Here is a 24,911-nt window from a genome sequence, read left to right as displayed (position 1 = left end):
GTATCGCGTATTTGTTACAATACGGGGTACACGATACCTTCGTGTAAGTACAAAGCTATCTATACGTTTGTTTATTGGAATTTACACTTGTCTCGAAACGGAAAGGTGAAGGCTATTCGTGAACGTCGCTATGTATTTTAATTTTCAGATTAAATAATTAAAACGTTACTCCTAAAGATCTTGAATATTTAAGGGCTCAACGATGATCGACATTACAAATATGGGAATAGAAAATTTCACATACCTCTGTAATTACATTAATCATTCGAACTTGGAGAATTTGAAATACATAGCACGTCCACTGTTATAAATAATCCTACCTTAATGATTAAGTATCACTACGAAAGAGCTGAATGGCCCTTCAGGGATCGATTGCTAAACATCGAATCCTCTTTCGTACGGTTTAATAATAATAATACTGATATAGGTCTTTGACGTTTATCTCGAGCTTACAATCTTTTCTATCTTCAGCGAAATCGTTCTTGCGAAAGTACATAGAATTGATTATGAGACTATCAGGAACAAAGAGGAATTTAATGAAAAAAAAAAAAGAGCTACAATTGAGGATACTTTGAAAGAAACCCTGTTAGTCTCTGTGAATCAACGAAGATTGCAAGACACGGTAATTAATCACGTTTCTACAAAACGAGCACGAGTATATCGTGCGTGGGAAAGGAAGCGTAGAGTGGATCGTTTATTCTAGAAAGATTCTTTGTCACGTGTTGTTGAGCCAACGGAGGTTTAGAGAATTTCTATCTCTCTGTCGTTACATCGATTAACATAGACAGACCTCCGTGATATATATATATATATATATTCATAACGCTACCGTTTACATTAAATCCTACAGACTAGACGTATTATATCGGTGGAAAAATATCGTATTTTATCATATCGGAATATCATAAATTTGCACGTAATACATTGGACGTTCTATATCCAGCAGCTTAACCTTCCCTCACGAGTACGAAAAAGTAGGTTGAGCGACGGAAAACCCTTGACCCTACTACTCTCCTTTTAACCGAGTTTCCGGTTGGAAAAAAAATTCCTTTACCATCTTCTTCCTCTTCTTCTTTATACTTTTCTTGTCAAAAATGGAGGGAAAATGATTTTCAATGAAAATCTTTGAGAAACTCGAATTTAGAGATTTAGAAAACTGAAGATTTAAAGATCCAAAATTATAGAAGATGAAATTTAAGAAACTGAAGATTTATAGAATCCTTAGAGGAATATAAGTTTAGAAAAATGGAAAATTCGACTTTTTTTCGTGTTATAAATGAAAATAAAATGGTTTCGAGTAGCGAAGCTCATGCTGCTGCCTTTAATTCTCACAGCTATGCGTGTCTCATCACTCCTCATCTTCCTTCGTTCCTTTAAACTGGACATCAAGAAGTGGTTGCACCATTCTTAGCAATTTATACCATCTAAATCACCTAGTCTACCTTGTAAATAAATTATCATCTAATGTATATCGTGTCACTCGAAAATTATTGACGTGTACGTATGTACACGTTACACGATCAACTGGCCAAAGGTCCTCGATCTTTCTTTCTTTTTTTTTCTTTGATCGATCGTTCTATCTATACAGAGTCACGCAAAAGATGACGTCCGTTCGTGATTTGTACAAAAATCAATTACCTTATAAACGGGCTTAATAATTTGGGTCCTCGTTGAATCAGTCTGAAAAGGGGACATTGTTACCTAAGTAGACTAGAATGTACAGAATAGAGCTGTACTCTTTTCTTTTATTTTATATCAAATCGTGAGCAAACAGTATTATCTCCCAAATTTTCTTTTCTTTTTTATTGCTTTCAAAAAAAATTTACCATTCCATAAAATAGCTACACGATTATAAAATATGGAATATGCAAATTTCTTTTTTTTGTAATTTTATGACGGCAAAATTGATTGAGCAACGTTTTGAAAGCGTACAGTTCTAATCTGTCGTAGGGTTTGTAGAAATACGAGAACCTAAGTTAAGACTATTATTGCGATTTCAAGCTTAGGTCTAATCTTTGTGTTCTCTGGCTTTTGTAATACTGTTGTTTCGATTCAATACTGTGCGTTCACAGTTGTAGGGTTTATATATACAGGGTGTTCGACAACAGGTGGGCAAAATTTTAAGGGGTGATTCTATGACTGTACCGACCCCTGCTGAACTGACGTTCATTCGTCGGTGCTGGGCAGGTTGCAGGTTTCAGGCGCTTTTTACTCGAATTTTTAAACGTTAATTACTGGAAAGCAAAGCCGCAAACGCTATTTCGTTATTCTTGATTTTCGTCTTATTTTGATCCCTAGAATCACACCTTAAAGTTTTGCCCACCTGTTGTCGAACACCCTGTATTTTAGTCTAAAGGGAGTAAAAGTTTCTCAAAATTGATGGAAAAGCTTGATAATGAAAAATTGCTGACCACCCAATACTTACATAATGAAAAAATATATATAAATCACTTTTTTTTTAAGGGTAAATTAAGTACTTTGATAGAGATGAGACTCAACCAATTAACGTCTCGAAAGTCATCTTTTGAAACGCGTTCGTTGGTGCAGGAATGAACGGAAACTGTGTAATTTATAAATGACGTGTCAAAGGATAATTAACTAGATTATCTAGACAAGAGGGAATGCATTTAAAGTGTACTTCACGATCCACTAACACCCACGAATTACGCTAACTAAAATCTTATCGTAATCTTAATTGTAAGTTTGAATGGTTTATCATTTCCAGGGATAAAAATCTTCCAAACGTCGGACGAAATTTCATCGATCTGGCTTAAAATAGGTTCTCCGTGAGTAAAAAGAATCCTGGTTGAACCATTTGCACAATTTACAAGTACCAAAAAGGCGTACCTTTAAAATTCCTCAAATTTTCTCGACACGAGTAAACAGGACAAAAAAACTGATCTTCCATTGAAGATATCAGCTCCAATACTCACGTAAAAAATGGGCAGTGGTAGAAAATTGTACGACCGGTTGACGGGAGTGAAAAAAAAAAGTGAAAAAGTAGTCGAGCTCGTAATTGATTAGACGGGGTTCGATTGTCCTCCTATTAATTCCTGCTCCTTGAACGTTTTTCCATTCTCAAAATCTACTGACCGCTTCGTCGTCGGTCACAAAGTAGTTTGAATTCTTCACGGCCGAACTGTACATGCTGTACGTAGGACTGCAAATAACTAATCCTGTGGAACAACCACTAAGCTCTTTCTCATTCGTCACCGAACCGTGTCTGGAGATCGTAGATGTCCTTCTGTCCTTCTTCACCAAAGTCATTCGACAGTCTTCTGGACGTAAGGGCATCGAAGGATAAGTCGGTTGTCTGGCCAAAGTGGTCAAGGTCCTATCTCCTGTGTCGTTGAAACTGCGCAAACGTTTGAACGTACAATCGGAGACGATGTTCAATGACCATTATTTTAACCTCAAGTAATGCTAAAGTTATCATTATCCACTTTGTATCCGTAGTATACAAATTCGTGCATTATAAATACCTGTGATGCCTGACGATGCCCCTCTTAATCCTACAGTGCTCGTTTCCGGTTTGTCCCTCCAAGGCCGTTCCATGGGTTTTGCAAGCCTCCACACCCATAGGAACCGGCGACAGAGAACCAGGTCCATACGAACCGCTGCTCTGTCTTCTATCCAAAATATGGACAAGCTCCACCGACGGTGTCGGTGAAAACGTGCCCTAAATAGATACATTTTAACAAACGTCACCTCTCCATCCATCCATCCTAATGTTTTCAAAACTTCATCCACAAGAAGCAAATTATAATAAGAACAAAAAGCAGGAATGAATGTGTTACCGAAGTGTCAGCATCCATCAGGGTACAGGATGAACTACTTAAAAAAAAAAAAAACTCCTTTTGCACAAACGTTTAATTCAGCAGCTGTACATAATTCAAAACAAGTACAAAATAAAAATAAATAAATGTAAATGTAAATAAATAAAAATTGTGCTACACAGAGGTCACGTTAAAGTCGCTCACCTGCAACGAGGGTCTCCTTAACGTTCCACCCTCCATACCAACCAACTTCACCCCCTTCACGTTCTTCTTCACGTTGATGGTAGTCAACATGTTGTCTGGAACAGTTTGGAACTCCGTGTTGCTTCTGTCCACGATGCTGATCCTCTCATTTTCTCTTATCTTTTCATTTCCTACGGTGGCATCGATGCTCTTTGTGTAATGGGGCCCTGGTGTCACGGGAGTTGTCACCGTTGAATTCGTTGGAATGTTTACAATGCCGGCGTTGTTACTCGAAGAAATGACAGGCCGATCGGTTGGTAACAACATCTGGCCCATAGAACCACGTAGATTTCGCACGCCCAAAATTTGACCCCGGGACATTTCGTTGTTTTGTATGGGAGCGTATTGATTGGGAGTGGGAGTATGTCTGCCACTCATGGAACTCGTGTGCATCGTGTTTCTTTGTAGAGTCTGGAGGTGTTGAAGGCTTTGGTTTGCTTTCTGAACTGCGATTCCGATATTATTCACCTTTGCGTCCTTATCGAATGGGTCACCGACTATCGTACCAGTTTCACCACGGTCCGTCGTGTCATCCACGGAATTGGTGGTGGTGCGGTCGTCCTCGTAACTGCCGGGACCGATACCGTCGCACGAATCCATTCCTGATGTTGATTTCTGAGAGAAAACGAAGACAACAGACATGGTGTAATTAATTCAATGGAATGAATTTTTAATGTAAAAAGATTTACGTTAACAGAAGAAGTGTCCATCAATGCAGCCCCAGAACTACTTTGAACAACCCCCGACTGATCCTTCGATTTTCCTGGCGAATAAACGCTGAGAACATCGCAACATCGAGGAAAATAACCCTTTCCAAGGAGATTTCTCGTGAAGAAACTCGTGATGAGCTGAGTAAAGAGAGCAACCAACATGGCACCGGTGCGAAATGGAAATTTCTGTGTCTGCGTTTCAGTATCGTAAAAAGGGTATTCGAATAGCGCTGGTACACCAAGACCCTTCTCTCCTCCTGAAACATGAACGTATAATTTTAAATAACTGTTCCACGTTTGACCAGCCCTAGTGAGGGTAATTTTGAAACACCCTAATTATACCCGAACGCAGAGAACCTCATTAAAATCAGAGAATATTTCTCCATTAGTTCTCCTCGTTAATTACTATTCTTCTCAAAGAGACGTTCATTATCCCTTACCACAAAGACGTAAAACGACAGCTATGAAATATCCGGCTAGACATCCGTAAGTGTCGACCAAAGAGGGCCAATGTACCACGGTTAACAATTGAGGGAACAGTACTACGTAAACAAGATCCGAACAGAGATACCTTTAAAACAGAGAATTTCCACGTTAATTAGTTTGCCTGACTAATTGCCGGGAATCGGTGAACCATCAAAGGGATTGATTAAAGCGGGTCTACTCACGACAGATAATAAACGCTGTCCACTGTGAGAGCAATTGAGGTCGACAGAACCGTGATCACTATTACAGAGATCCTGAGTATCCAGTTCAGTTCCCTTTCCGATGCCTTTAACAAAAAACGAGAAAGTAGAACAGAGAGAGAGAGAGAGAGAGAGAGAGAGAGACTAATTCGTTTTGTTCTTCTATTCTGCTTTTTGTTTCTTCTTTTTCCCCTGAAGGTTATTGGCACTCACCTTAGGTCTTAGCGTGAGTCTGTAAACGTTCCTAGAGAACATTGAACTGCTGGCTAATATACTTGAATCTGCTGACGACATCACTGCTGCAGAAATTGCTCCCAATCCTGGTGATCAATTGTCAAACGTAGAGGGTGTTTTAAAATAGAATTCCTCGTTGGAATTTAACTCACCCACAAAGGAGACCCACTGAGGCGTCAAGTAACGAAGGACAACTGGTAAAGCTGCGTTTCCGTCGTTCGCTAACATACTCTTATTAAATCCCTCGACGGATGACCAATCGGTAGCCCGAGCTACGACACCAATCAACGCTGACGGAAATGCCATGATCATACAACCGAAAGTCGATGCTATCGAAAGAACCGTCGCTACCGACGTGCTTCGCATACTCAGGATTCTCTGGAAGTAGCCCTGAAAGAATCAGTTACGTACACACGTAGAAATAATCCTCGATCTGTGATCGCTAATAAGAGAGGTAGAATGTTTACTACCTGCCATGGTATACCACCAAATACCAACAGCAACATTCCGTCTACCCATTCCCCCAGATCTTCGTTCTTTATTTCTCCGAGCCATTCACGAGGAGCCATGTTCTTCTCGAAGGATACGGCTGGATGGAGAACGGTGAAGGGTGCAGCCACCCCTAAGCCGATTATAATGCAAGCTAATTGTAGAGCATCGGTATACGCAACTGAATACAATCCACCGAACACGGTGTACCTAGAATCGAAGGAACATCTTCAGATTTTATTGATTTCGACATGGAAAACCTCCTGAAACCATACCAGGGATACAAAGGATCGAGTGATGTATACGCGTAACAGAATTACCAGACTGTATTAATCGCTGGAATTCATCCTACCGTTTTTATAACAACAATTTTACTTACATAGCAGCCAAAAGTGCAGAACCACAAATGCTGATACTCGAATCCAATCCGATCACCACTGTCAACGAGCTGCCCAAAGCTCTGAGAACAGCAGCGCACCAAAACAAGTCTCCGCAGAGTGCAGGTAGAAAAAGGAGACCTCCGACACCAGCCCCGTATCTTTCTTGAAAAGGATCCAGCATGGTTACGTACTCGGCTTTTCTCATGGGTCGTACGAACAGCACCGCGCCTGTGACACCAATCCTCCCCGTAGCATCAACAAAATTTTCATTCAAGTAAAACCCTTCAACTGCCATCGATTTCTGGAGACGTAGTCCGATAGAAATACCAGTGATAGGACAGCAGGATAACGCTTGAAATCCGCTTGCGGTAATGGAAAATGAAGGGTAGGTCCTTATCGGGTCGCACTTTTAATTAGGCTTCGGTTAAGTGAAAGGCAAACTTCATTGCGAATGTATAACTTCAATTAATCGGAGTTCAATCGGGTCTGATTTGTATGGACGAGATAGGAGGGGGTGGAGGGTACATCGTTAGCGAAAAGGGTTGAACATCCATTACTCGTTTCCATGGGTAAAAGTTGGTAATAAAATGATTCCTGGATAAATTGAATTTACGTACAGGCTGTGTTTGAATGGACCAATCGAGAGATTTTGTAATCGGAGTATTGAATTCTTTAGGATTTGAAATCAAAAATTGGATTAACACGTTAAATAGCATTGGAGTTACCTACCAGTGATTAATTCTACAAATTACATTCAATGAAAATAATTGAAAAATAAAGGCAGGAGGAAAATGTTAAAAATTCCATTCTATTGTTTATTAGTTAGGAAAAGATAAGACCTTGGAACGAATAAAGGATATATTTATCGAACGACGAATGTCCTCGACCTTGATAGTTCCAACGCTCATCATCGATCTAATTCTCTCTCTCCCTTCGTTGTATGGCAGTTAAAGGGTTAAGGTTACACCTTAACATGCTAATGGGTGCTAGAAAGTGTGGAGATCTCGCGTACCGAACAGTAGACTGATGCTGTAACCGAATGGCACTTGACACCAGGCTAATCCTCTGGTAAACATGACTTCAGCGGTCCCGTTCACGTAGGCGCCTCCAACCCAGGTGGCTAAGCATGGAGAACAGAGTTTCCTCGATTAATCTCCTTCGATTAAGCAAGAAATCGCTCTTTCGAGGGAAAATGTTAGGGGGTTAGAGACTGGTGATCTGGAAATGACTCGCGAATTAACGCCGGTGAACTGTAAACTGTGACGTTTGAAGCGTTCTTTTATCTTTCGCAAAATTTCTCAACGAAATATTTCCGCGAAGTTGGTAAACCGCGACGCGTACGTTGACCAAACGCGACTCTGTAAACGTGAATAATAAACGTCGAAACGCGTTCTCAACTGTTCTCAACTCATCGGTGCCACTTTCCATTCATTCGAAGCGAGCAGAGGATCGTATAATAGAGATAGTTATGGCTCGGTGGTGTATTTTCCGTGCCATATTTTCCTCGCGAAGCTTTCATTAAGGTAATGGAGGGATGCAAAAATGATTTCCACCGCGAGAAAATAGAGCACGGTTGAATGTAAGATGAAACGTTGCCGGTGGTGGTGGATGGTAAGAGGCTGCGTGGTGCGAGGGAAAACGGGATGGGTGAAAAAAGAGGGGGGTAGTTTGTGTGTTGAACAGAATGAAAGCGCGTAAACGAAAGGAAATAAACGGAATAGAAAAAAAAAGGAAGCGAACTATGAATAAAATGGCCGATGCGGGGAACGGCCGAGCGAGAAATGCAATTGACGGGGTGACAAAAGAGGGAATTCCCTGCTGTTCTACTTCTGCTGCTCGATAAAAACATACACGTTCGAATGGGAAAAAGAAACAAAGAAGTAGCAGCAGTTTCGCAGGAGAAAATTTAAAATATATATATCTACATTGGGAATTAAAATGTCTAAGAAATGCGAATAGATTTGATTAGAATATTAATTTGTTCCAAAAGTCAAAGATCCAACCAACGTATTCTGATAATCCTGATTAAGAAGATTCACTTCGACCAAAGTTTCTCGTTCAACGGATTTAACCGACTTACAGTTTCGAGAAGAGCGAACAGATTTGGAAACCGTATTCTGATAATCCCAGCTATATTAGATAGAAATGATTAAATTATTCAGACGTTTGTCGATGCGAGAACTCACCTATCAGGGTGAAGAAACCAAGAATAGGGCCGAGGCCACGATTCGCCAGCATCATCGCATCTTGCCCTTGTCGCGAAGGTTTCTTCTTCGCGATGGCTGCCCAAATTCCAATGCCCAACACCGATAGATAAAACACTATCACACCGATCACACCTGTCACGTACACCCCCATTGTTGAAACTTCACTTTTGTCCTTTTCTAGGGTAACTATGGAATCCCCTGTAACTAAATCGTTTCAACGTTCATTATGTAAGCAATTATAAGAGGGTGGTAGATGTAATAGGTAAAAAAAAAAGAACAGCCCTGTGAAAAATTAAAACTTTTCCAATCAAGAACATTAAACAGTTATTAATTTTTCACGAAGCTTAAGGATACTGCCTCGCTTTGACCAATATGGATAATTAACTAAAGGACCAATTCTAATTACTTGCGAATCTCAGAGACGAGGAGAAGCTGGTGGTATTAAGAGCTGTCTCTCTATTCACAGAGACATTCAAGGCTGGAATCAGTTCGACACTAATTTTCCAGCTCCTCGTAACCAGCATCGATGGAACAATCATAATTTCGTCGAGCACCCTTGTAAGAGAGGAATGCTAATCGGTTTAATTCAAACAGCTGAGGAATCATAACGTAAAGAGAACTATTTTTCTTCCCCTTTCATTCCACTTACGCGTCCATTTCATTTTCCGCAATTTTTATTTTTCCAATAGGTACCGCGTAACCACTGTATAGTCGCTATTGATCCCAACCCGCCAGACAATCCAATAAAATTCGTACAGGAGGCTAACGTTTTTGTTTTTTTTTTGGTGGAGAGCTGACGTTTAAGCATCGAAAGGGTAGGAGAGGCAGGTAGGTTTGAAGCAAAAGTTAAAGCTCGGTAAACTTGTCGGGCAAACGGGTGGAAGAGCTAATCGACCGCGGCGGCAATTGCAGCGTGGATTAAAATTCAAGTGTGGCCCAGATATCGGACACGTTGGGTCGTCGGGTCATGACCTGGGGCCGGTGTACTCACGTAAAGTTCACTCGATCCTCTGTGCTCCTCTCGTTCGGCATTATTAATTCGTTCGTGAACCGGCTTGTGTTTTTTTTCCTTCTTCTTCTTCTTCCTTTTCTTCTTTTTCCGGAGACGAGGGTGTGTTATTTTTCTCTCGTCGGTTACCTGAAAATGAGAAAATCGAAATCTAGTTCGAGGATTGAACATTGTACGAGAGTGTTCGATCATGAATACGCTCGACGAGAATTCTTTTAATTGGACTTTAGTGTTTTCGTCGAAGAATTTGAATGGAGGCAATGGAACGAGGTGTCGATTAAAAACTACCGACCTCGTTTCGAATGCGTTTACGAAGCATCATAGGATTTAATAAAATTATAATTTTTCCAATTACAACCTCTCTGTGAAAATAACTCAACCTTGTTATTTGTATTTCTTATTGTACTAAATGCGTTGTGCTAATTAAAAGCAGGATTTCCTGGAGAAATTTTCTGTTTATCTTTGAAAACGTGATTTCACATGTTCCATCTTTCATCTCGAGCCTTTTCAGCGACTTTCCTCGCTGGAAATCGCGATAAGAGAGTTAAGAGCATTCAGAAAGCATCTTCACAATTTTATGACGGTTTCAAGGCGAATTCGTTTAACCCTTTACATCGCGAGCGGTTGTGAAAAAAAGGAGCAGAAGAAAACGCGCGGTTTTCTCGAGAAACGAAGCGGCAAAAGTGTCTCGTTTCGGAAAAGTCTTGGAAGAATTAAATTTCTTTAGAAGCTTTGAATTAATTTTTTTTAAATTTCAACGCGTTCAATTAATTCCTACAGTATCAAGCGTCTATCTTTCTTCACTTTTTTTTTACTACCACTCTATTCCACCCTTTGCGGAAACCAATTAAAACGTTCGCATCCGGTGTTTGTAATCTATAGCCAATCAGACCTAAAACCAACAATCGATAAATCTACGCGTCAACCTATACGATTGAACATCGCATATAAATATCACCGATGAAGAATAAAAAAGAGCAACGAATTAACGTAAATAAAAATGTCGAAAATAGAGTAACGGTAACATGCGATAATATCGTGTATAAAACCAAGCCACCTAACGGTTTACCTCGTATATAATTGTTACGAGAACAAAGGCTGGCTCGTTACTGAAATCGCTTACTAATTAAGTATAAAGAGAGAGTGAGAGAGAGAGAAATTAACGAGCAGAAACGCGGCGAGCCGCAAGCAGGAATAAATAGAGAGGTCGGGTCGTTATAAATTTGTAGAAAAGTCGCCGGATGAATTGGCACGGTTGAAAGCCCGTTTCAGTCTCGGTAGACCGCGAATCGCTTCTGAACCGGTTAAAAAAAGAAGGGACAACAATGGGAAAAGGGAAAGGAAAGGATAGAAGAAGAAAAATGTGAGAGTCGAGGATTAAATGGTTTAAGAATCTGTCCGATTTGTTTTCAAGAAGAAAATCCACTCGACGAGGTGGCTTGATCGTTTCAACATTTTCAGAAGCGGATATCCTCAATTGCAGGGGTTGTTAGATGGAAAGAAGTGGGACAAGAGAAAAAAAAAGGGAGATAGAAATTGTAAGTCTCTGAACATAAGCCACTAAATTGGAAATGACAATGAGCATTGAATTACTTTAAAGAAAGCACACAGGATTGATTTTATTTGTATACAAACTGCGACACGCTGTCGCGCTCTGATTTACGAAAGGAGTAATCTTTGTTTATTTTTACCATCATCACTTCCTAAATTATTCAAAAACATGATCTCGGTCGTGGACCCTTTAACTGTTTTACAATCACCAAATTATACTATAAGTGCACTGAATAACTATCTACCTTTAGAATTCGATAGGATGAATTACAAGGTTGCGGTGGTACTCGTGGATTAAACGAAACCGAAGTTTAACCGGTAAGAATATCGGAAATCTCGTCGAAAAGCAGCTACGAATCGACTTACGCGTTCATCCCCTCGAACCACGTTCCCTTCCCTAAAATCGATGAATCCCGCGACCTCTTAGAGGCCGAACGAACGAGAGTAAGCTCGAAAAGCGGAAGAAGTAGAGGCAGTTGCAGGTTTCTCCAGCGGAAACGGAACAAGTTCGGTAACGATGGCGACTTACCGAGGAACACGCCTCTCACGTGAGAATCTCCATGCTACCCTCGCCTCTTTTCCTGCAGGATAGCTAACAACCGGTTCTTCCCGAAGGATCAGCTGTCTAGGAAAACCGAAGAAACGTAAAAGAGCACCGTAAAAAAAAAAGAAGCGACGAGACGCGTGACGAATAGAGGGTGTAGAGAAAATTGGCTGGTCTAGCGACACGCGGACGCTTTTAACAAGGCTCGTGGGCTCGCGGGCGACCCGCACGTGAACAGGCGGCGACAGAAGGGAGCCAGGCGTACGACTGAATCTACTCTCCAGATTCAGCATCCCGTACGGCTGATACGCTTTGCGCGCTGGACCGCCACCTTGCCAGGGGGTTGTGTCGCAGAGGGAGAGAGATAAAGATGGAAGCTCCCCGACAGAGGAAGAGAAACAGGACGAGCGTGCTGGTTGAGCATGAGAAGGAGAGGTGGAAAATGTTGAGGGTGAAAGAGAAGGAGGGAGGAGAGAGAAATAGAGAGGGGAATTATTTGAGGGAGAGCGAGACCTGGTACGAGGATGTTGGCTCAGCGCGAAAAGGAGAGGGTAGAGGTGGAAAATGTTAAGGGTGGAAGAAGGAAAGATGAAAATGGAAACTGTGAGAAACGAGAGAGGAACGAAAGGGTGTTGAAAAGAGAAGGACGAGTACAGGTGGAAAATGTTAAGAGCAAGACAGAAGCTGAACGAGGAAAAAAGAGAAAAATGAGAACTGTGAAAAAGAGCGGAAATGTGAACGAGGAATGGTAGCGATGGAAAACGTTGAGAAGTACCTGAGTAGGAAAATCAGAATGATAGCTGTGAAGAAAGAGAAAGATAGACACGATGGTAACCGACGGAAAAAGAGAGGAGAGAAGTATAAGTGGAAAATATTGAGGAACGGGAATGTAAACTTTGAGCAAGCCGAGGAAAGATAAACGTAGAAGCAACTGAAAGGAGAAAGAAATGCAAAGAGAGGGAAAAAATGTTGAAAAGATAGAGGTAGAAATAAAATTGGCTAGAAAGTTGGATGAAATGAAGTAAATGGAAAATGGTAAATGAACACCGGACGAATGAAAATCCGGTTAGAAAACTTTTTCGTAAAAGCCAAAAACTGTTACAGTTGGATCTGTTTGCGTAGAAAGTTAAAACAATGCCAGAAATGCAGAAAAATTGTGAAATTAAATGGATGCTCTAAAAAGTGGAAGGTAACGCGTGACGAAGTTAGTGAAAACGACACGAATAAAGAGATATTGCGGGGAAAAAGCAAAAGGTTAGGTAGAAAAGTGACAGAAACCTATGGTGAGATAGACAGCCGAGTGAATGGAAGTTAATACGAAAAAAGACTGACAGATAGACACAAAGAGGAACAGATAAACTAAAATGTGGACTGTGAAGCTGATAGAAGCAGACTGTGCTTGAAAGCGGAAAAGCTTCGTACGTCAAACGAAATGACGATAGAACATACATAAGTATCGAGTATACGGAATAAGCGAAGGAACTTAATATTACTATTATTCGATTATTATCGCTCCTGCTTAGAATAGTTTAAATTCTTAAATCAAAAATAAATATGAATTAAACGGAGAACCAGAATACACTATTTCCACGAAGAAAGGGTATGAAAGCAGAGACGCGACAAAGGGAAAGATCAAGGGAAACGGCGACAGAGCTGAAAACTGCTTCGAAACAACGAAAGGGAAGCAACGAACCTTCCAAATCTAACAACGAGACCAACAAAGACGCGTCCTTTGGATTAGACTTAACGCGACAAAGACGAACGTTCTCACGGTGGATGAAACGAATAGACAAAGTGACGATGACGAAGATGGAGAGAATTGTGTGCAGAAACTACGAACCTCGGCTAAAACGATAGTCGAAGAGCGGAGCAAAGATAGGAGAAGCTAGAGAGAGATCAAGTTGAGGATAGAGATAAAAGTAGGAAAACGAGGGTGGATCAAAGAGCGAGAGAGACGGTTTTATACAGGGGGTTGTACAGAGAGGGTAGGTTGAAAAGAGGGGTAGAACATGGAGAAAGATAAAAGGAAGACCGGGAGAGGTTACGATACAAATAGAGAAGGGTCGTACGCCACACGAGACTGAGAGAATCCAGAGGGATCTGCGTACAGGGTGTTAAGAAAGTAATGGTCATGGTTTACAATAGTAATTGAGAGAGATTGAAATAAAAGTTCATGGGTTAACGGAATGATCCAACATCAATAGAGACACCAAATACTCGACACCAATTTTGGCTGTTCATCTTGCCGTATCCCTAGAGGTGAATGGCTAATCAAATTACCCGATGAGAAGCACCGCTACAGAGGCGTCAAGTGAGCTCGAATTTAGGTCAGCCCTGAAGAAATAAACAGACAAGTAGTGTAACATCAACCTATATAAATATCGTAATACTATATTAATTTTGTAGGGTGGCAAGTGGAAAGTTTCGATTGAAAAATGATACACCCCTATTTTGATATAATTACCATAATGATCATACTAATTATATATTAGCCAACTTAGACTTAGACTTTCTGTCAAAAACTCAACGAATGACCGAAAAAAGTTCGTTTTTTTTCCACTTCCAGTCTGAGCGGAAATGGCCGAAAAGGGGTTGGCTCTAGTTCACTTTAGCTTGTTAATTGGCTATCTTATGCCAAAAATAAATGACAAATTAAGTGAAGATAACCAGATCGAATAACTTGACGAGGAGAGTGAAAGAGAAGAAAGCTGTTGACGCGTGAGAGAAAACTGGTAAGGAGTATAGAGGATTAAAGAGAACGAGAAAAGACAACTGGCGGCCAAGAAGCATCTTGAACGGAAGAAGAAGGAGGACATATGTAGAGGTTGTAGAGGGGAGGTCGATGAAAGAGGCAGACTCGTGCAAAGATCCGCTCACCGGCCGGAAATCGAGGCTCGTTGGAGTGTTGGCGCAACGGGAAGAGGAAGAAGGGTGGCGAGCCAAGGCGAAGAGAGGAATTAAGCGGTGCGTTAGCGGGGCCAGTGGACGATGAAAGAAGGACGGGAATGGTGTGGCACCACCGACGGAAGTTGAAGAATCAGATTAAAGAGCTAGAAAAAGACGCGCGTACTCAGACTCGCGGAGAGTTGAAAAAATGGGAAAATAGAGATGGGAGAAGAGGGAGAGGGATGGATAGACGTGAGATATTTTTCGAGAAAAGAGACGCGGCAGCATCCGTGAAACGGATGTAGGAGGTGAAAATAGACAAAGAGAGAGAGCAATCCACGTGCGGGGGCAGTATTGATCTGTTCGCGCAAACTCCTGACCCTACTGACTTAAGGTGTGTCTCCACTGTTGGACCAATTCTTCTTTCTAGCAATTGCATTTTCCCTTACTATTTATCATTTATTCATTCACGATCTACAAATATCTGAAGCGACTTCGTCAAAAGGACGTTTTCACGTAACAGTAAAATCAGTGGCACTTCATGGTGCCATGACTTTTGTCATCGTTGTCATGACGCTTGATTTCTTCCGAATCTTCCACTTCCTGTTGCCACCATAAAAATTGCTATCAATTTCTCGTAAATATTGTCATAACAATGGATTTCGTGTCAGGACATTAATGCCACGAAACCAAAGGGTTTACCGGTGAACACGCACCTTTACCTTAACTCCGAGTCTCTCCCCTTCCTATTCCAACATCTCCTCCAATGTCGCCCCTATTCGCGGCTCCCGAATAGCCGTCGACGCTAAAAGCGCTCCGCCATGACCCTGGTCATCGTCCTTCGCAATCGACACCGGGAAACGCAACGCAAACGTTCATTCCCCTGAACCAATTTTCAATTGACGAGCAACACGAATTGTGTCAACGGAAATTGTTGATTAAACTGTTGTTTCTCGCGAATGGGACAAGGGAGAGACAATTTGATGCGACAGGAGAGTGACGACGATCGTGCCATGTTGTTCCTCTTCCTTAGGGATAGAGATTGGGACAACAACATGATATTTCAGCATTTAAATAAACACGTTCAAATGTCTGTACCGTGAAAAAATGGTTCCATTTTACTTCCAACGCTCACAAAACACCCCATATTTTAAAAATATACCGCGAACGATTAGAAAAATTTCTAACGAATTTAGCCAAATAGGATATTTTTTTCAACAGCCGATAATTGGTGGCATCGCTTGTTTAAAGTTAACGAGGTTTTTTTTTTCGAAGGGCAGACAGCGATTCGGTGCTGAGAGCCAATTAAATACCGATGGGAGATCGAGCAGGAACAAGTGCTCGAGAAATTCACCGAAAAATATTGCACCGAAGGAAGATGAAAAAAGAGGAAACGTGAACGAAGGTCGAAATTGGAGATCAAGACAAAGTGGAACGATCGAAAAATTGAAGAGAAATTGGAAACGATCATTCGTGAAGTGTTGAAGGAAAAATATTTCTTAAGGAATTTGTCAGTTGAGAAGGATTGATTTTTGATTCTAGTTGAATAGGAGACACATTCTTTCAAAATAAAATGATTTTTAGCGTTTTGTAAAATTATTCTAAATAAAAATTATATATTTCCTTTCGGTTAAATAATATTACCTTATATATCTACTAAAGCAGATAAAATAAATTACATAGCGTAAATAAGTGAACATGCTAATAGAGTAATAATAAGAAAATAAATATGAAAATCTCCTTTTAACAAAATAAGAAGCAACTTTTTCCTCCATCAATCCATTGAATGCATAATTGTTATTTTTTCAAAATGATTAACTTGTCGGTTTAAAATAGATATCCCTAGTCAACGTCGAAGTATAAGAAGGCATTTGAACCATATTACTTATCCAAGGATTGTCGTGACTCGAAACGTGGGAAGTTGCGACTATACGCGATGTTATTGTTAACATTTTCACCAGATCGTTCGTCGTCCGATGTTTGTCGATGACGTCGCACAATGTTTGTATATACCAGGATCCTTTCGTTGAACTTCGCCACGAAACATGATCTTTGAATAAAGACAATATAACGTATTAACCAAACGTTAAAATATTAAAATTAAAACTGTTTGAAGTGAGTATAATTAAATATTAAAGATACCACAAAAATGTTTCAATGAAATGATTAATTAATCATTCTATCAGAAGTTTAATCGCTTCTTACCATCAACTGTGCTATAACCGATTAGAAAGTCCGCGTGAGCTGGAAGTTTGTAAGAAGTACTAGTGGAATCCGTTTCCGTTTGGCTGCACGGCAACACAGTAACACCGGGGTCATACTCCGTGCCTCTGCAAGCCTACAAGCGAGTAATCATTATTTGATTTGCGAATATTAACATCGTCGGTCTCCAATGACCCTCTACTCAGGGCCGGCCCTGAGATTTCGGGGGTCCGATATGACAAAAAAAAGTATCTCAAATAAAATAATTTATAAAATTAACATTAAAGCTTGTATAACTAATTTAGATGAATATTCAAGTAAACATTACTCTCCTTGCATTCTTAAATCGTCTTATGGGGGCCCTGCCTCTACTGTCGAATTGAGACAATCAACGTGTTAATGTCCTCGATACTAGTTTTACGAGCTATTTCACGTACCTGTATAAAGAAGAGTTTCGGTTTTCCACCTAACGTTTGACACTTATCAGCGGTGAACGGTTTCCATATATATGTCAAAGGATAACTTAAATTCCGCGCACGTATGTTACCATTATCATCACCATGGGTCAATACAAAGATACAGATGCAAGAATGATCCGTATAATCCTCTTGTGTAACTGAGAACACAGAACAGGTGACAAGGTATCTTCAAAGCGTGGATTTAATTTTGTTAACCCTTTGGGTATTTAGAATCCAAATTGAAATCTTCAGTTAACGATTTTCATTCATTCACCTTTATACTTTTAACAAATATCTTCTTCAACAATAGCAAGAATTATTTTATGTAAAAGATTCAACTTTAAAGCGTTTCATACTCAAAGGGTTGGATGAATGGGTAGAAAATAATTGCTGTTCGTTTTTCTTCGTCAAAGGACTAAAGTTTTCTTTGAATCAAAAGATGAATCGAACTCTGTTTAACGAAAGAATAATATTCGTAAAAGATGTTGAACTTCTAATCAGTTTTCGTTCACTATATCTCTATAAATTCATTAAAAAATCAAAAGTAACGTACGATTATATATCTCATCGTTGATTTTAGTAAATATGAAATCTTCGTGAACTACAACGTTGAAGCCCAATCCAGTGAAAGTCTTTTTTATAGTTGCTACATCAACCTCAGTTCCTTTACGATCATCACCCAGACCAAGGTCAAATGTTGAGTGATTAAAGATTACACAATGCGGGCGATGTTTAAAGCTCATATTATAGTATAAATTGTCCTTGGCAACAGATGATTTGATGACAACCGGTAAAACACTGCAATATAATACGAATGCACTTTTTCGGTACTTTTATATCATAAAATCACGATATGCAATAATTTACCACACATTTACCTTGAAGGTTCCTCATCGTCAAAATTAGTCTGGGGGATAACCGCGGTATCAGTGCTCGAGTGATCTATTTTATATTTTTTATTCTGAATCAATTTAGTAAAAATATATAAAAATCTATCCCGACTGAAGATGAACAACAAATATAGAGAAACGATCATGTTCACGTCAAATCAATATCTGACTCAGATTTGATACAAAATAGCCATATCCGTGAAATTTATCATGGCTTATCATTATCAATATCGTATCACCGATTATCGTACGTGTTATTTAGTGAGTGTCGCAGTTTCCTGTCTACCGTCTAGTCATGAAAAATTGGCTTTTTTCATGGAGGAACCAGTACAGTGGTTCGAAGACGAAGTTGTTGGAATTCAATTTTGGAATTGAACTTTTCTCAAATTTTCAAATCTATTGCCATAGATAGCTTATTAAAATCACTGTTTCATCGTGATAGGAGCATTGCAACATTTAACAACCTGTTGAGTTAATATAAAAAATTATACAAATTTTAAGACAATTGGAAATTTAAAAAAATAACCATGGCAAAGATTAGATTTACTTACATATTTTAAGAAAACTGCCGCTTCTTCGTGTCTCCTAAATTAACGACGCAAATCTTGTATATCGTTCGTAGGTATTTGAACAATAGTCATTCTTTAAAGAGAAAGCTTTATTATCTATGTATAGGATTAAGTATATCTTCGGTGTTTTCATCTTACAAAAACCTACAAGTATTGTATGTACAATCAATATCTTTTGTGAAAAGTGATTAATGATGACTAATAAATCTTTAGTGTCTCTCGTATAACTGACAATGTTTACTTATTTCGATATTTCAATAGCAATTAACTCGTTATGAAAGATAAATTAAACGATATAACGGAAGATATATTCGATTATTTGTTATCGTTAAAATTCGAATTTTATGCCTAATTAAGTTTGTAATATTATACTTATAACATAATATCTTCTGTAATATGATTATTAATGCAGCAAATTCCAATAATATATTAATTTTATTCTTACCGATACTTTCATGAAAGGATCAAACTGATAACAGCACCATCTTATAGGTATCGAATCGATTTCGATTTTCTTTGGTACTTGCAATACTTAAATTTCGATATATCGCACCTTTTTCGACTTAAAACATCATTTATTCGAAATGTTGATTTTGAATGTCATTTTTAAAATTTAAATTTTCTACGCCTGCATCGCTTGTATACAGCATGTGCAGGCGCAATTGAACAATACGACAACTGTATTTCCTTTCTCTTCGAATCAAATAAAATACGTGTTTTTTAAATTACAAATTTGAATTATTTGTTTCATACAGTAATTACTCGATTTTGTATTATCCAAAAAGCTAATCAGTATCAATAAATATAATATAATAATGTTAAAACTAAATAAAACCAGTAATAGAATTGAGGTTAGTGCAAGTAAATATAAATATTTAGAATGAACCACTTTAATGAATCATCGATGAAAGTAAATAGAATTATTCCGTCGAAATACACGTTTATCGTGTATATAAATTTGTGACAATACTAAGGAATACCGCTATTTTTTCCGTGTATCCGTCATATTGCTTTGTACGCATTTGAACGGTGCAACGTTCGACCAGTAATTTCTTTGTTTCTCTACATAATAGACAAATTACGCAATTTTGATACCCGTGACCGCAAATTAATCAGTCGTATTTGCGTCATTATCCTAGAAATTTGACGTCTAAATTGTATTCATTTCCAGCAGAAAGTTATTTCGTTCAAGCGGAAGTGCATTGTATTTATGTACGACTTGTGATTGTTTTTCTCGATTATATCGTAATTTCAATGATTCGTTGACATTTGATCGGTAAATCAATCAGTCGAATTGAGTCGAATGTAATTGCTGTTTTGAAACGAACAGATAAGGTTTAATTACTCTCACGATATTGAAACATGAAAGAAAAAAAAAAAAAGTCGTGTGAAAGTATGCAAAAATACGCAACTTGCGTGTTGCAATTTCAAATAATATATAAATCAAAGCATAGATTATTTTGCGATTCTATTTCCTATTGAAAATTTATTAGAAACAATGATGAAAGAATGAATTTATTGAATAAGAATATTTTCATTCTAGATATGAATTCACCTTGTATTTTATGGAGAGGATCCTATGAACACATGTAAAAAGTATTATCTGTTGTGTAAATATAATTGTTTGCAACAAGTTGCTCAAGATGACAAATAATATTCTGAATCCTTGTATTAATACAAATGTCTCGCTTGGAATAGATGAAGCATGTCTTAGTATTTTAAATTTGTATTATTATCCTGTCATCTGTTATTCCATAGCATGGGATGCATACTGGGTATGTGTTTATATTCTTTATAGGTAATTTTCAAGTTTTAAGTCCTAAATATAATATCAACATCTGTTTATAGGGTACTGGTATGCCAATGGCCAATTTAGCACCTTCAACAAATACAAGTCTGGTAATATCCACAAAATACCCGTTGCACATTTACTATAAAACAACTGAATCTAATAGAACCTATGAATATTGTCAGTAAGCATCTATCCTTACATGCTATAATTATACGTATTACTTTTACCTATATACATATTCATATCTCTTCTAGCACCACATATACCTTCAAAGAACATGGTAGTTATAGATGGAATGTAACAGGTGGTCCTCACTGTCCTGAGATTGATATCATACGTGAACCAATAGAAAGCTATTTGCGTAAATTACAATCTTCTTACACAATTTAGTAGAATCATAATTAATAAGAAAGCATTAATGATGCATTACCTTTACAGCAATTTTTGCAGCATTTATGGTGTATACTTTATTAGCAATTATATGGACAACATCAAAGGTGATTATAAGAGTAATAAGAGGCAGATTATCACCTGAAAATGTACAAGATGTAAATATATTATAATTTAATTCTTGCTTGTTCTAATAATTTAATGCATATAATTTAGGTAATATTGTTCTTAGGATTTGGATAGACTTCAGGAATCAGAAAGCACAACTCATCCAGTAATTAGAACTACAAAAGCTAGTACTAGAATAAGATCAGTGGATACGTTCAGGGGGTACTATACATTTTCACGTTGTATATCTCATGTCTTTTGTTTCATATATGATATTGATTCTATTATTACAGAATTTGTATACTGCTAATGATATTTGTCAACAATGGCGGTGGAAAATATGTTTTCTTTAATCATAGTGCATGGTTTGGACTTACTGTAGCAGATTTAGTACTTCCCTGGTGAGTTACTATTTATATTATACTTCATATCTCTCACTAATTAGGTAAATTTATAGGTTTGCATGGATTATGGGTATGACAATAACAATATCAAAGCGTGCCGAGCTCCGTGTAACAGCTTCGCGCCTAAAAATAACATTACGTTGTGTTCGTCGATCGCTAATATTAATATTCCTTGGACTGATGTTAAATTCAATGAATTTAATTCAAAAAATTCAATTAAAATCTTTGAGCGATCTTCGTTTTCCTGGAGTACTTCAATTACTAGCTGTATCCTACTTCGTATGCTCCACGCTGGAAACAATTTTCATGAAACCTCATTCACAAGTTTGTACATGATAATGTTTATCACATAAAACTTTTACATTCATCTGATGCATCTACAAAAAATAACTCACTAGGATACCTTACTCCAGTTTGGACGTTTCGCTTCGTTCCGAGATATCTTGGATAGTTGGCCCCAATGGTTGATTATGGCAGGCATTGTAACTACCCATACTCTTATTACGTTCCTTCTGCCTGTACCTGGTTGTCCAAAAGGCTACTTTGGACCCGGAGGAGAGTATGATCATCGAGGAAAATACGCGAATTGTACCGCTGGTGCAGCTGGTTATATAGATAGGACTATTTTTGGAAATCATACGTACTCCAAGACAATGAATGATATGTATGGTCAAATTTCACGTTACGATCCTGAAGGTACACTTTCAGATACAAAAGAATCATAATTATTACATGTTTTTTTTATACTTCTATCGATATTAGTAACTATAACTATATTGCAGGATTAATGAATACTATATCAGCAATATTTATTGTTTATCTGGGTGTTCATGCTGGTAAGATTTTATTAATGTATTATCAGTATAATGGTAGAGTGATTAGATGGTTTCTATGGGCAGTATTAACGGTAAGTAATAACACAAACTTTCGTCAACAAGTGAAACTATTTGTACTAATAAAATAAAACACTTAGGGTATTATTGCTGGAATCTTATGTGGTTTTTCCAAGTTTAATGGAGTAATTCCAGTTAGCAAAAGAATGATGACCTTGTCGTTCGATTTGACCTGTTCCAGTTTTGCTTTCTTATTATATGCAATTTTGTACACTCTTGTTGATTACAAACAAGTTTGGGGTGGAGCTCCATTTATTTATGCGGGTACGTATTACTGTGTAAATTGTAAGAGCGTGCAATGCTTACGCAACAAATTATATGCCTTACATTTTTTCTTCGTAGGAACAAACCCAATTTTTCTTTATGTGGGTCACATTTTAACAAAAGATTTGTTCCCATGGGCATGGAAATTAGCTCATCCTTCACACGCATCTCTTCTTGCTATGAATTTATGGACGACAACTTTGTGGGCAATAGTCGGGTATCTTCTTTATCGAAAGGACATTATTATAACTATATAAAAACATAAGTATGTATTAAGGTATTATACATTTATGACTACTTCTCGAAATGTAAAGTCGCACTAGTATAAACAAAAGTATATAAAAGAACAGTGCGTTATATTTAATAATGCTGTTAACATTAACGAATATGTAATGATATTATTGATTTGAGCTTTAAATAATTACTTTAAACGTTGTATTTTATTTTTATAAATAAACATGACAAATAATTTAATCTTTGTTAATGTTTAGATAATATAAATATATATCAAAATAGCTTATAGAAACAATCTAGTACAAAATAAATACCATAAATATTTATAAGTTCCTGTCCTTTGGTACTTTGTACGGTAATTCTAAAATTCGAAAAATATCTTCTTCGCACGTAATAGTTTCTGCCTCTCCCGGAGTTCCTACAACGAATACAGTCAAATGTATACGTGTGCGTTCAGTCTTGTACTTTTATACTAATACTTTTATCTACCTTCAGGTGTGAGCCGTTTCAACGAGTACTCATTCAAGGTGTACTTCTTTTCTAAGGCATGTGCCCTCATACTTTTATTGAAAAGATCGCTTCCAGTGAAATACAACACAGCACAATAATACTGATCATAAGGTGCCAGCCTAATATCAAGTCTTCTATATGGTTTACTGTCATTATTTGGAAGATGACAGACACCCTAAGAATGAAATAATTTTAAAATACAATTGTTTCAATTAAAAAAATTTTTTATAACGTTGATGTACCATAAACTTGGTTGGCCCAAGGGATATTGTATCTGTGATTAATTTCTTTTTTTCAAGACATTCTACAACATCTTTCAAAAGTGAAATCTTTTTCTTTGATTCTTTTTCTTTAGAAGTGTATGTTGGATGCGTTAACAAAACATCAATATCTCCGCTTTCCTCTTTACCACGTCTGTAGCTTCCACAAATGGTTACAATATATTGACTACTCAGTTCTGTAATAGCATCTTTCATATTTTTTTCAACTTGTTCAATCTCTTCCCTAGGAATTTTTTTCTCAAAATCTTCAAAATATCTGAGACAAAAATGTTTCTATAGAGAGAATCCATTTTTTATGATTACTTTATTTTGTTTTTCTGCCATACTTAAGGCCAATCTTCTGATGATGATTCAATTTATCCTGATGTTTCTTTAAATCATTCAAACTTTTAACACCAGCATCCACTAACTCTTTTGCTTTTGCAGGTCCAATACCGGATACACGAGTTAACAAATTAATTGCAACATTACTTTCATCCTTATTGATCTAAACAAATAGAAGAGTTAAGAATATACTTTGTTATGAAATGGATTGAAATACATACATCTTCCAATTTCTGTAGTTTTCCAGTACTAAGAAATTCATCAATTTTTTTGGCAATTTTTTCCCCAATCCCAGGTAGCTTTCTTGCTTCCTGGCCACTTTTTATTCTTTCTGATAAACTACTTAAAGTTCCAGCCGCCTTTCGATAAGCGGTATACTTGTATATATTTTTATTTACGTTTCTCTCATAATTTGCTAATTCTATAAGAAAAACAGAAATTTACAGTTATAAAATTGATGTACTTTATACAATTATACATCAATATCCAAGGTTATAAATGTCAATTGATATGAAAATATTGCCATTAATTAACTTCTAAGAACATTTATGTAGTGACAACGTACCCATTAAAAAATCAGATAAATCTTGATTTGGATTTCCTGCAATATCGCTAGCTTTTCGTTTTCCCATTGTATCAAATAAAGTGTTACGAAATACACGAATAAAAGACTTTAATGCAGTAATTTTCACCAGTTAATTTTCTTATGCGAGCGTCGAGGCTGAACTTCGAATTCCGTATCGGTAAAACAGTCAACGTTTCATCGAAAATTAGGCCGAACAGACAGTATCTCGTCGGTGATATAGCATACCTGTGTCATTTAGGTATTTGCGAAAGGTAACGTAGTGTAGCATACCGTTAGTTGGATGTAATAATT

At 37.8% G+C, this 24,911-nt stretch overlaps 4 protein-coding genes across 13 annotated transcripts; 1 reads left to right on the top strand and 3 right to left on the bottom strand.

Annotated features, from left to right (window-relative positions):
* Nucleotides 1-2,275: 2,275 nt before the first annotated feature.
* LOC114877163 (high-affinity choline transporter 1-like) lies at nucleotides 2,276-16,226 on the bottom strand. Of its 2 annotated transcripts, XM_029189389.2 has the most exons (14): nucleotides 11,815-16,226; nucleotides 9,717-9,863; nucleotides 8,705-8,929; nucleotides 7,531-7,638; nucleotides 6,518-6,746; nucleotides 6,120-6,348; nucleotides 5,802-6,039; nucleotides 5,629-5,735; nucleotides 5,398-5,501; nucleotides 5,170-5,300; nucleotides 4,709-4,986; nucleotides 3,981-4,634; nucleotides 3,483-3,679; nucleotides 2,276-3,355 (listed from the first exon to the last, which is right to left on the bottom strand). In XM_029189389.2, the coding sequence occupies exons 3-14, from the start codon at nucleotides 8,874-8,876 to the stop codon at nucleotides 3,079-3,081; spliced, it is 2,724 nt and encodes a 907-aa protein (XP_029045222.1). In that variant the 5' UTR covers nucleotides 8,877-8,929; nucleotides 9,717-9,863; nucleotides 11,815-16,226; the 3' UTR covers nucleotides 2,276-3,078. The 2 variants fall into 2 exon arrangements, with proteins under 2 accessions (XP_029045222.1, XP_046145109.1); XM_046289153.1 differs by lacking the exon at nucleotides 11,815-16,226 and having other exon boundaries at nucleotides 9,717-11,791.
* Nucleotides 16,227-16,311: 85 nt separating this feature from the next.
* On the bottom strand, nucleotides 16,312-19,362 carry LOC114877143 (caspase-1-like). The gene is made up of 7 exons (XM_029189355.2): nucleotides 19,280-19,362; nucleotides 18,817-18,978; nucleotides 18,254-18,729; nucleotides 17,929-18,173; nucleotides 17,355-17,533; nucleotides 16,921-17,053; nucleotides 16,312-16,765 (listed from the first exon to the last, which is right to left on the bottom strand). The coding sequence occupies exons 3-7, from the start codon at nucleotides 18,409-18,411 to the stop codon at nucleotides 16,530-16,532; spliced, it is 951 nt and encodes a 316-aa protein (XP_029045188.1). The 5' UTR covers nucleotides 18,412-18,729; nucleotides 18,817-18,978; nucleotides 19,280-19,362; the 3' UTR covers nucleotides 16,312-16,529.
* Nucleotides 19,363-19,502: 140 nt separating this feature from the next.
* LOC114877140 (heparan-alpha-glucosaminide N-acetyltransferase-like) lies at nucleotides 19,503-23,499 on the top strand. Of its 9 annotated transcripts, XM_046289165.1 has the most exons (13): nucleotides 19,888-20,046; nucleotides 20,378-20,609; nucleotides 20,683-20,807; nucleotides 20,881-20,987; nucleotides 21,065-21,174; nucleotides 21,249-21,346; nucleotides 21,418-21,525; nucleotides 21,582-21,852; nucleotides 21,927-22,224; nucleotides 22,311-22,435; nucleotides 22,502-22,685; nucleotides 22,764-22,950; nucleotides 23,415-23,499. In XM_046289165.1, the coding sequence occupies exons 2-12, from the start codon at nucleotides 20,478-20,480 to the stop codon at nucleotides 22,940-22,942; spliced, it is 1,737 nt and encodes a 578-aa protein (XP_046145121.1). In that variant the 5' UTR covers nucleotides 19,888-20,046; nucleotides 20,378-20,477; the 3' UTR covers nucleotides 22,943-22,950; nucleotides 23,415-23,499. The 9 variants fall into 9 exon arrangements, with proteins under 9 accessions (XP_029045182.1, XP_029045183.1, XP_046145121.1 ...); XM_029189349.2 differs by lacking the exons at nucleotides 19,888-20,046; nucleotides 23,415-23,499 and adding an exon at nucleotides 19,503-19,685 and having other exon boundaries at nucleotides 22,764-23,159; XM_029189350.2 differs by lacking the exons at nucleotides 19,888-20,046; nucleotides 23,415-23,499 and adding an exon at nucleotides 19,747-19,879 and having other exon boundaries at nucleotides 22,764-23,159.
* Nucleotides 22,848-24,790, bottom strand: LOC114877142 (DNA polymerase beta-like). The gene is made up of 7 exons (XM_029189354.2): nucleotides 24,600-24,790; nucleotides 24,256-24,455; nucleotides 24,037-24,197; nucleotides 23,672-23,966; nucleotides 23,409-23,604; nucleotides 23,234-23,337; nucleotides 22,848-22,934 (listed from the first exon to the last, which is right to left on the bottom strand). The coding sequence occupies exons 1-6, from the start codon at nucleotides 24,664-24,666 to the stop codon at nucleotides 23,243-23,245; spliced, it is 1,014 nt and encodes a 337-aa protein (XP_029045187.1). The 5' UTR covers nucleotides 24,667-24,790; the 3' UTR covers nucleotides 22,848-22,934; nucleotides 23,234-23,242.
* Nucleotides 24,791-24,911: the final 121 nt, after the last annotated feature.

Source organism: Osmia bicornis, chromosome 2, assembly GCF_907164935.1.
Source record: "Osmia bicornis bicornis chromosome 2, iOsmBic2.1, whole genome shotgun sequence".
Taxonomy (NCBI): domain Eukaryota; kingdom Metazoa; phylum Arthropoda; class Insecta; order Hymenoptera; family Megachilidae; genus Osmia; species Osmia bicornis.
This window is presented reverse-complemented; position numbering and strand designations above follow the sequence as displayed.

Bases quoted from the DNA above. Each gene is read 5' to 3' on its own strand.
- LOC114877140 (XM_046289165.1), top strand. From the start codon at position 20,478: ATGACAAATAATATTCTGAATCCTTGTATTAATACAAATGTCTCGCTT. The intron at 21,347-21,417 runs GTACTATACATT...CTATTATTACAG, and splicing joins TCAGTGGATACGTTCAGGGG to AATTTGTATACTGCTAATGA. The intron at 21,526-21,581 runs GTGAGTTACTAT...GTAAATTTATAG, and splicing joins GCAGATTTAGTACTTCCCTG to GTTTGCATGGATTATGGGTA.
- LOC114877142 (XM_029189354.2), bottom strand. From the start codon at position 24,666: ATGGGAAAACGAAAAGCTAGCGATATTGCAGGAAATCCAAATCAAGAT. The intron at 24,198-24,255 runs GTATGTATTTCA...CTATTTGTTTAG, and splicing joins AACTACAGAAATTGGAAGAT to ATCAATAAGGATGAAAGTAA. The intron at 23,338-23,408 runs GTAGATAAAAGT...TATTCGTTGTAG, and splicing joins GAAACGGCTCACACCTGAAG to GAACTCCGGGAGAGGCAGAA.
- LOC114877143 (XM_029189355.2), bottom strand. From the start codon at position 18,411: ATGATCGTTTCTCTATATTTGTTGTTCATCTTCAGTCGGGATAGATTT. The intron at 17,534-17,928 runs GTACGTTACTTT...CTGTGTTCTCAG, and splicing joins CAACGATGAGATATATAATC to TTACACAAGAGGATTATACG. The intron at 16,766-16,920 runs GTAAGAAGCGAT...CTTTATTCAAAG, and splicing joins CGGTTATAGCACAGTTGATG to ATCATGTTTCGTGGCGAAGT.
- LOC114877163 (XM_029189389.2), bottom strand. From the start codon at position 8,876: ATGGGGGTGTACGTGACAGGTGTGATCGGTGTGATAGTGTTTTATCTA. The intron at 7,639-8,704 runs GTGAGTTCTCGC...CTCCATGCTTAG, and splicing joins TGGTTTCTTCACCCTGATAG to CCACCTGGGTTGGAGGCGCC. The intron at 4,635-4,708 runs GTAAATCTTTTT...GTTTTCTCTCAG, and splicing joins TGGACACTTCTTCTGTTAAC to AAATCAACATCAGGAATGGA.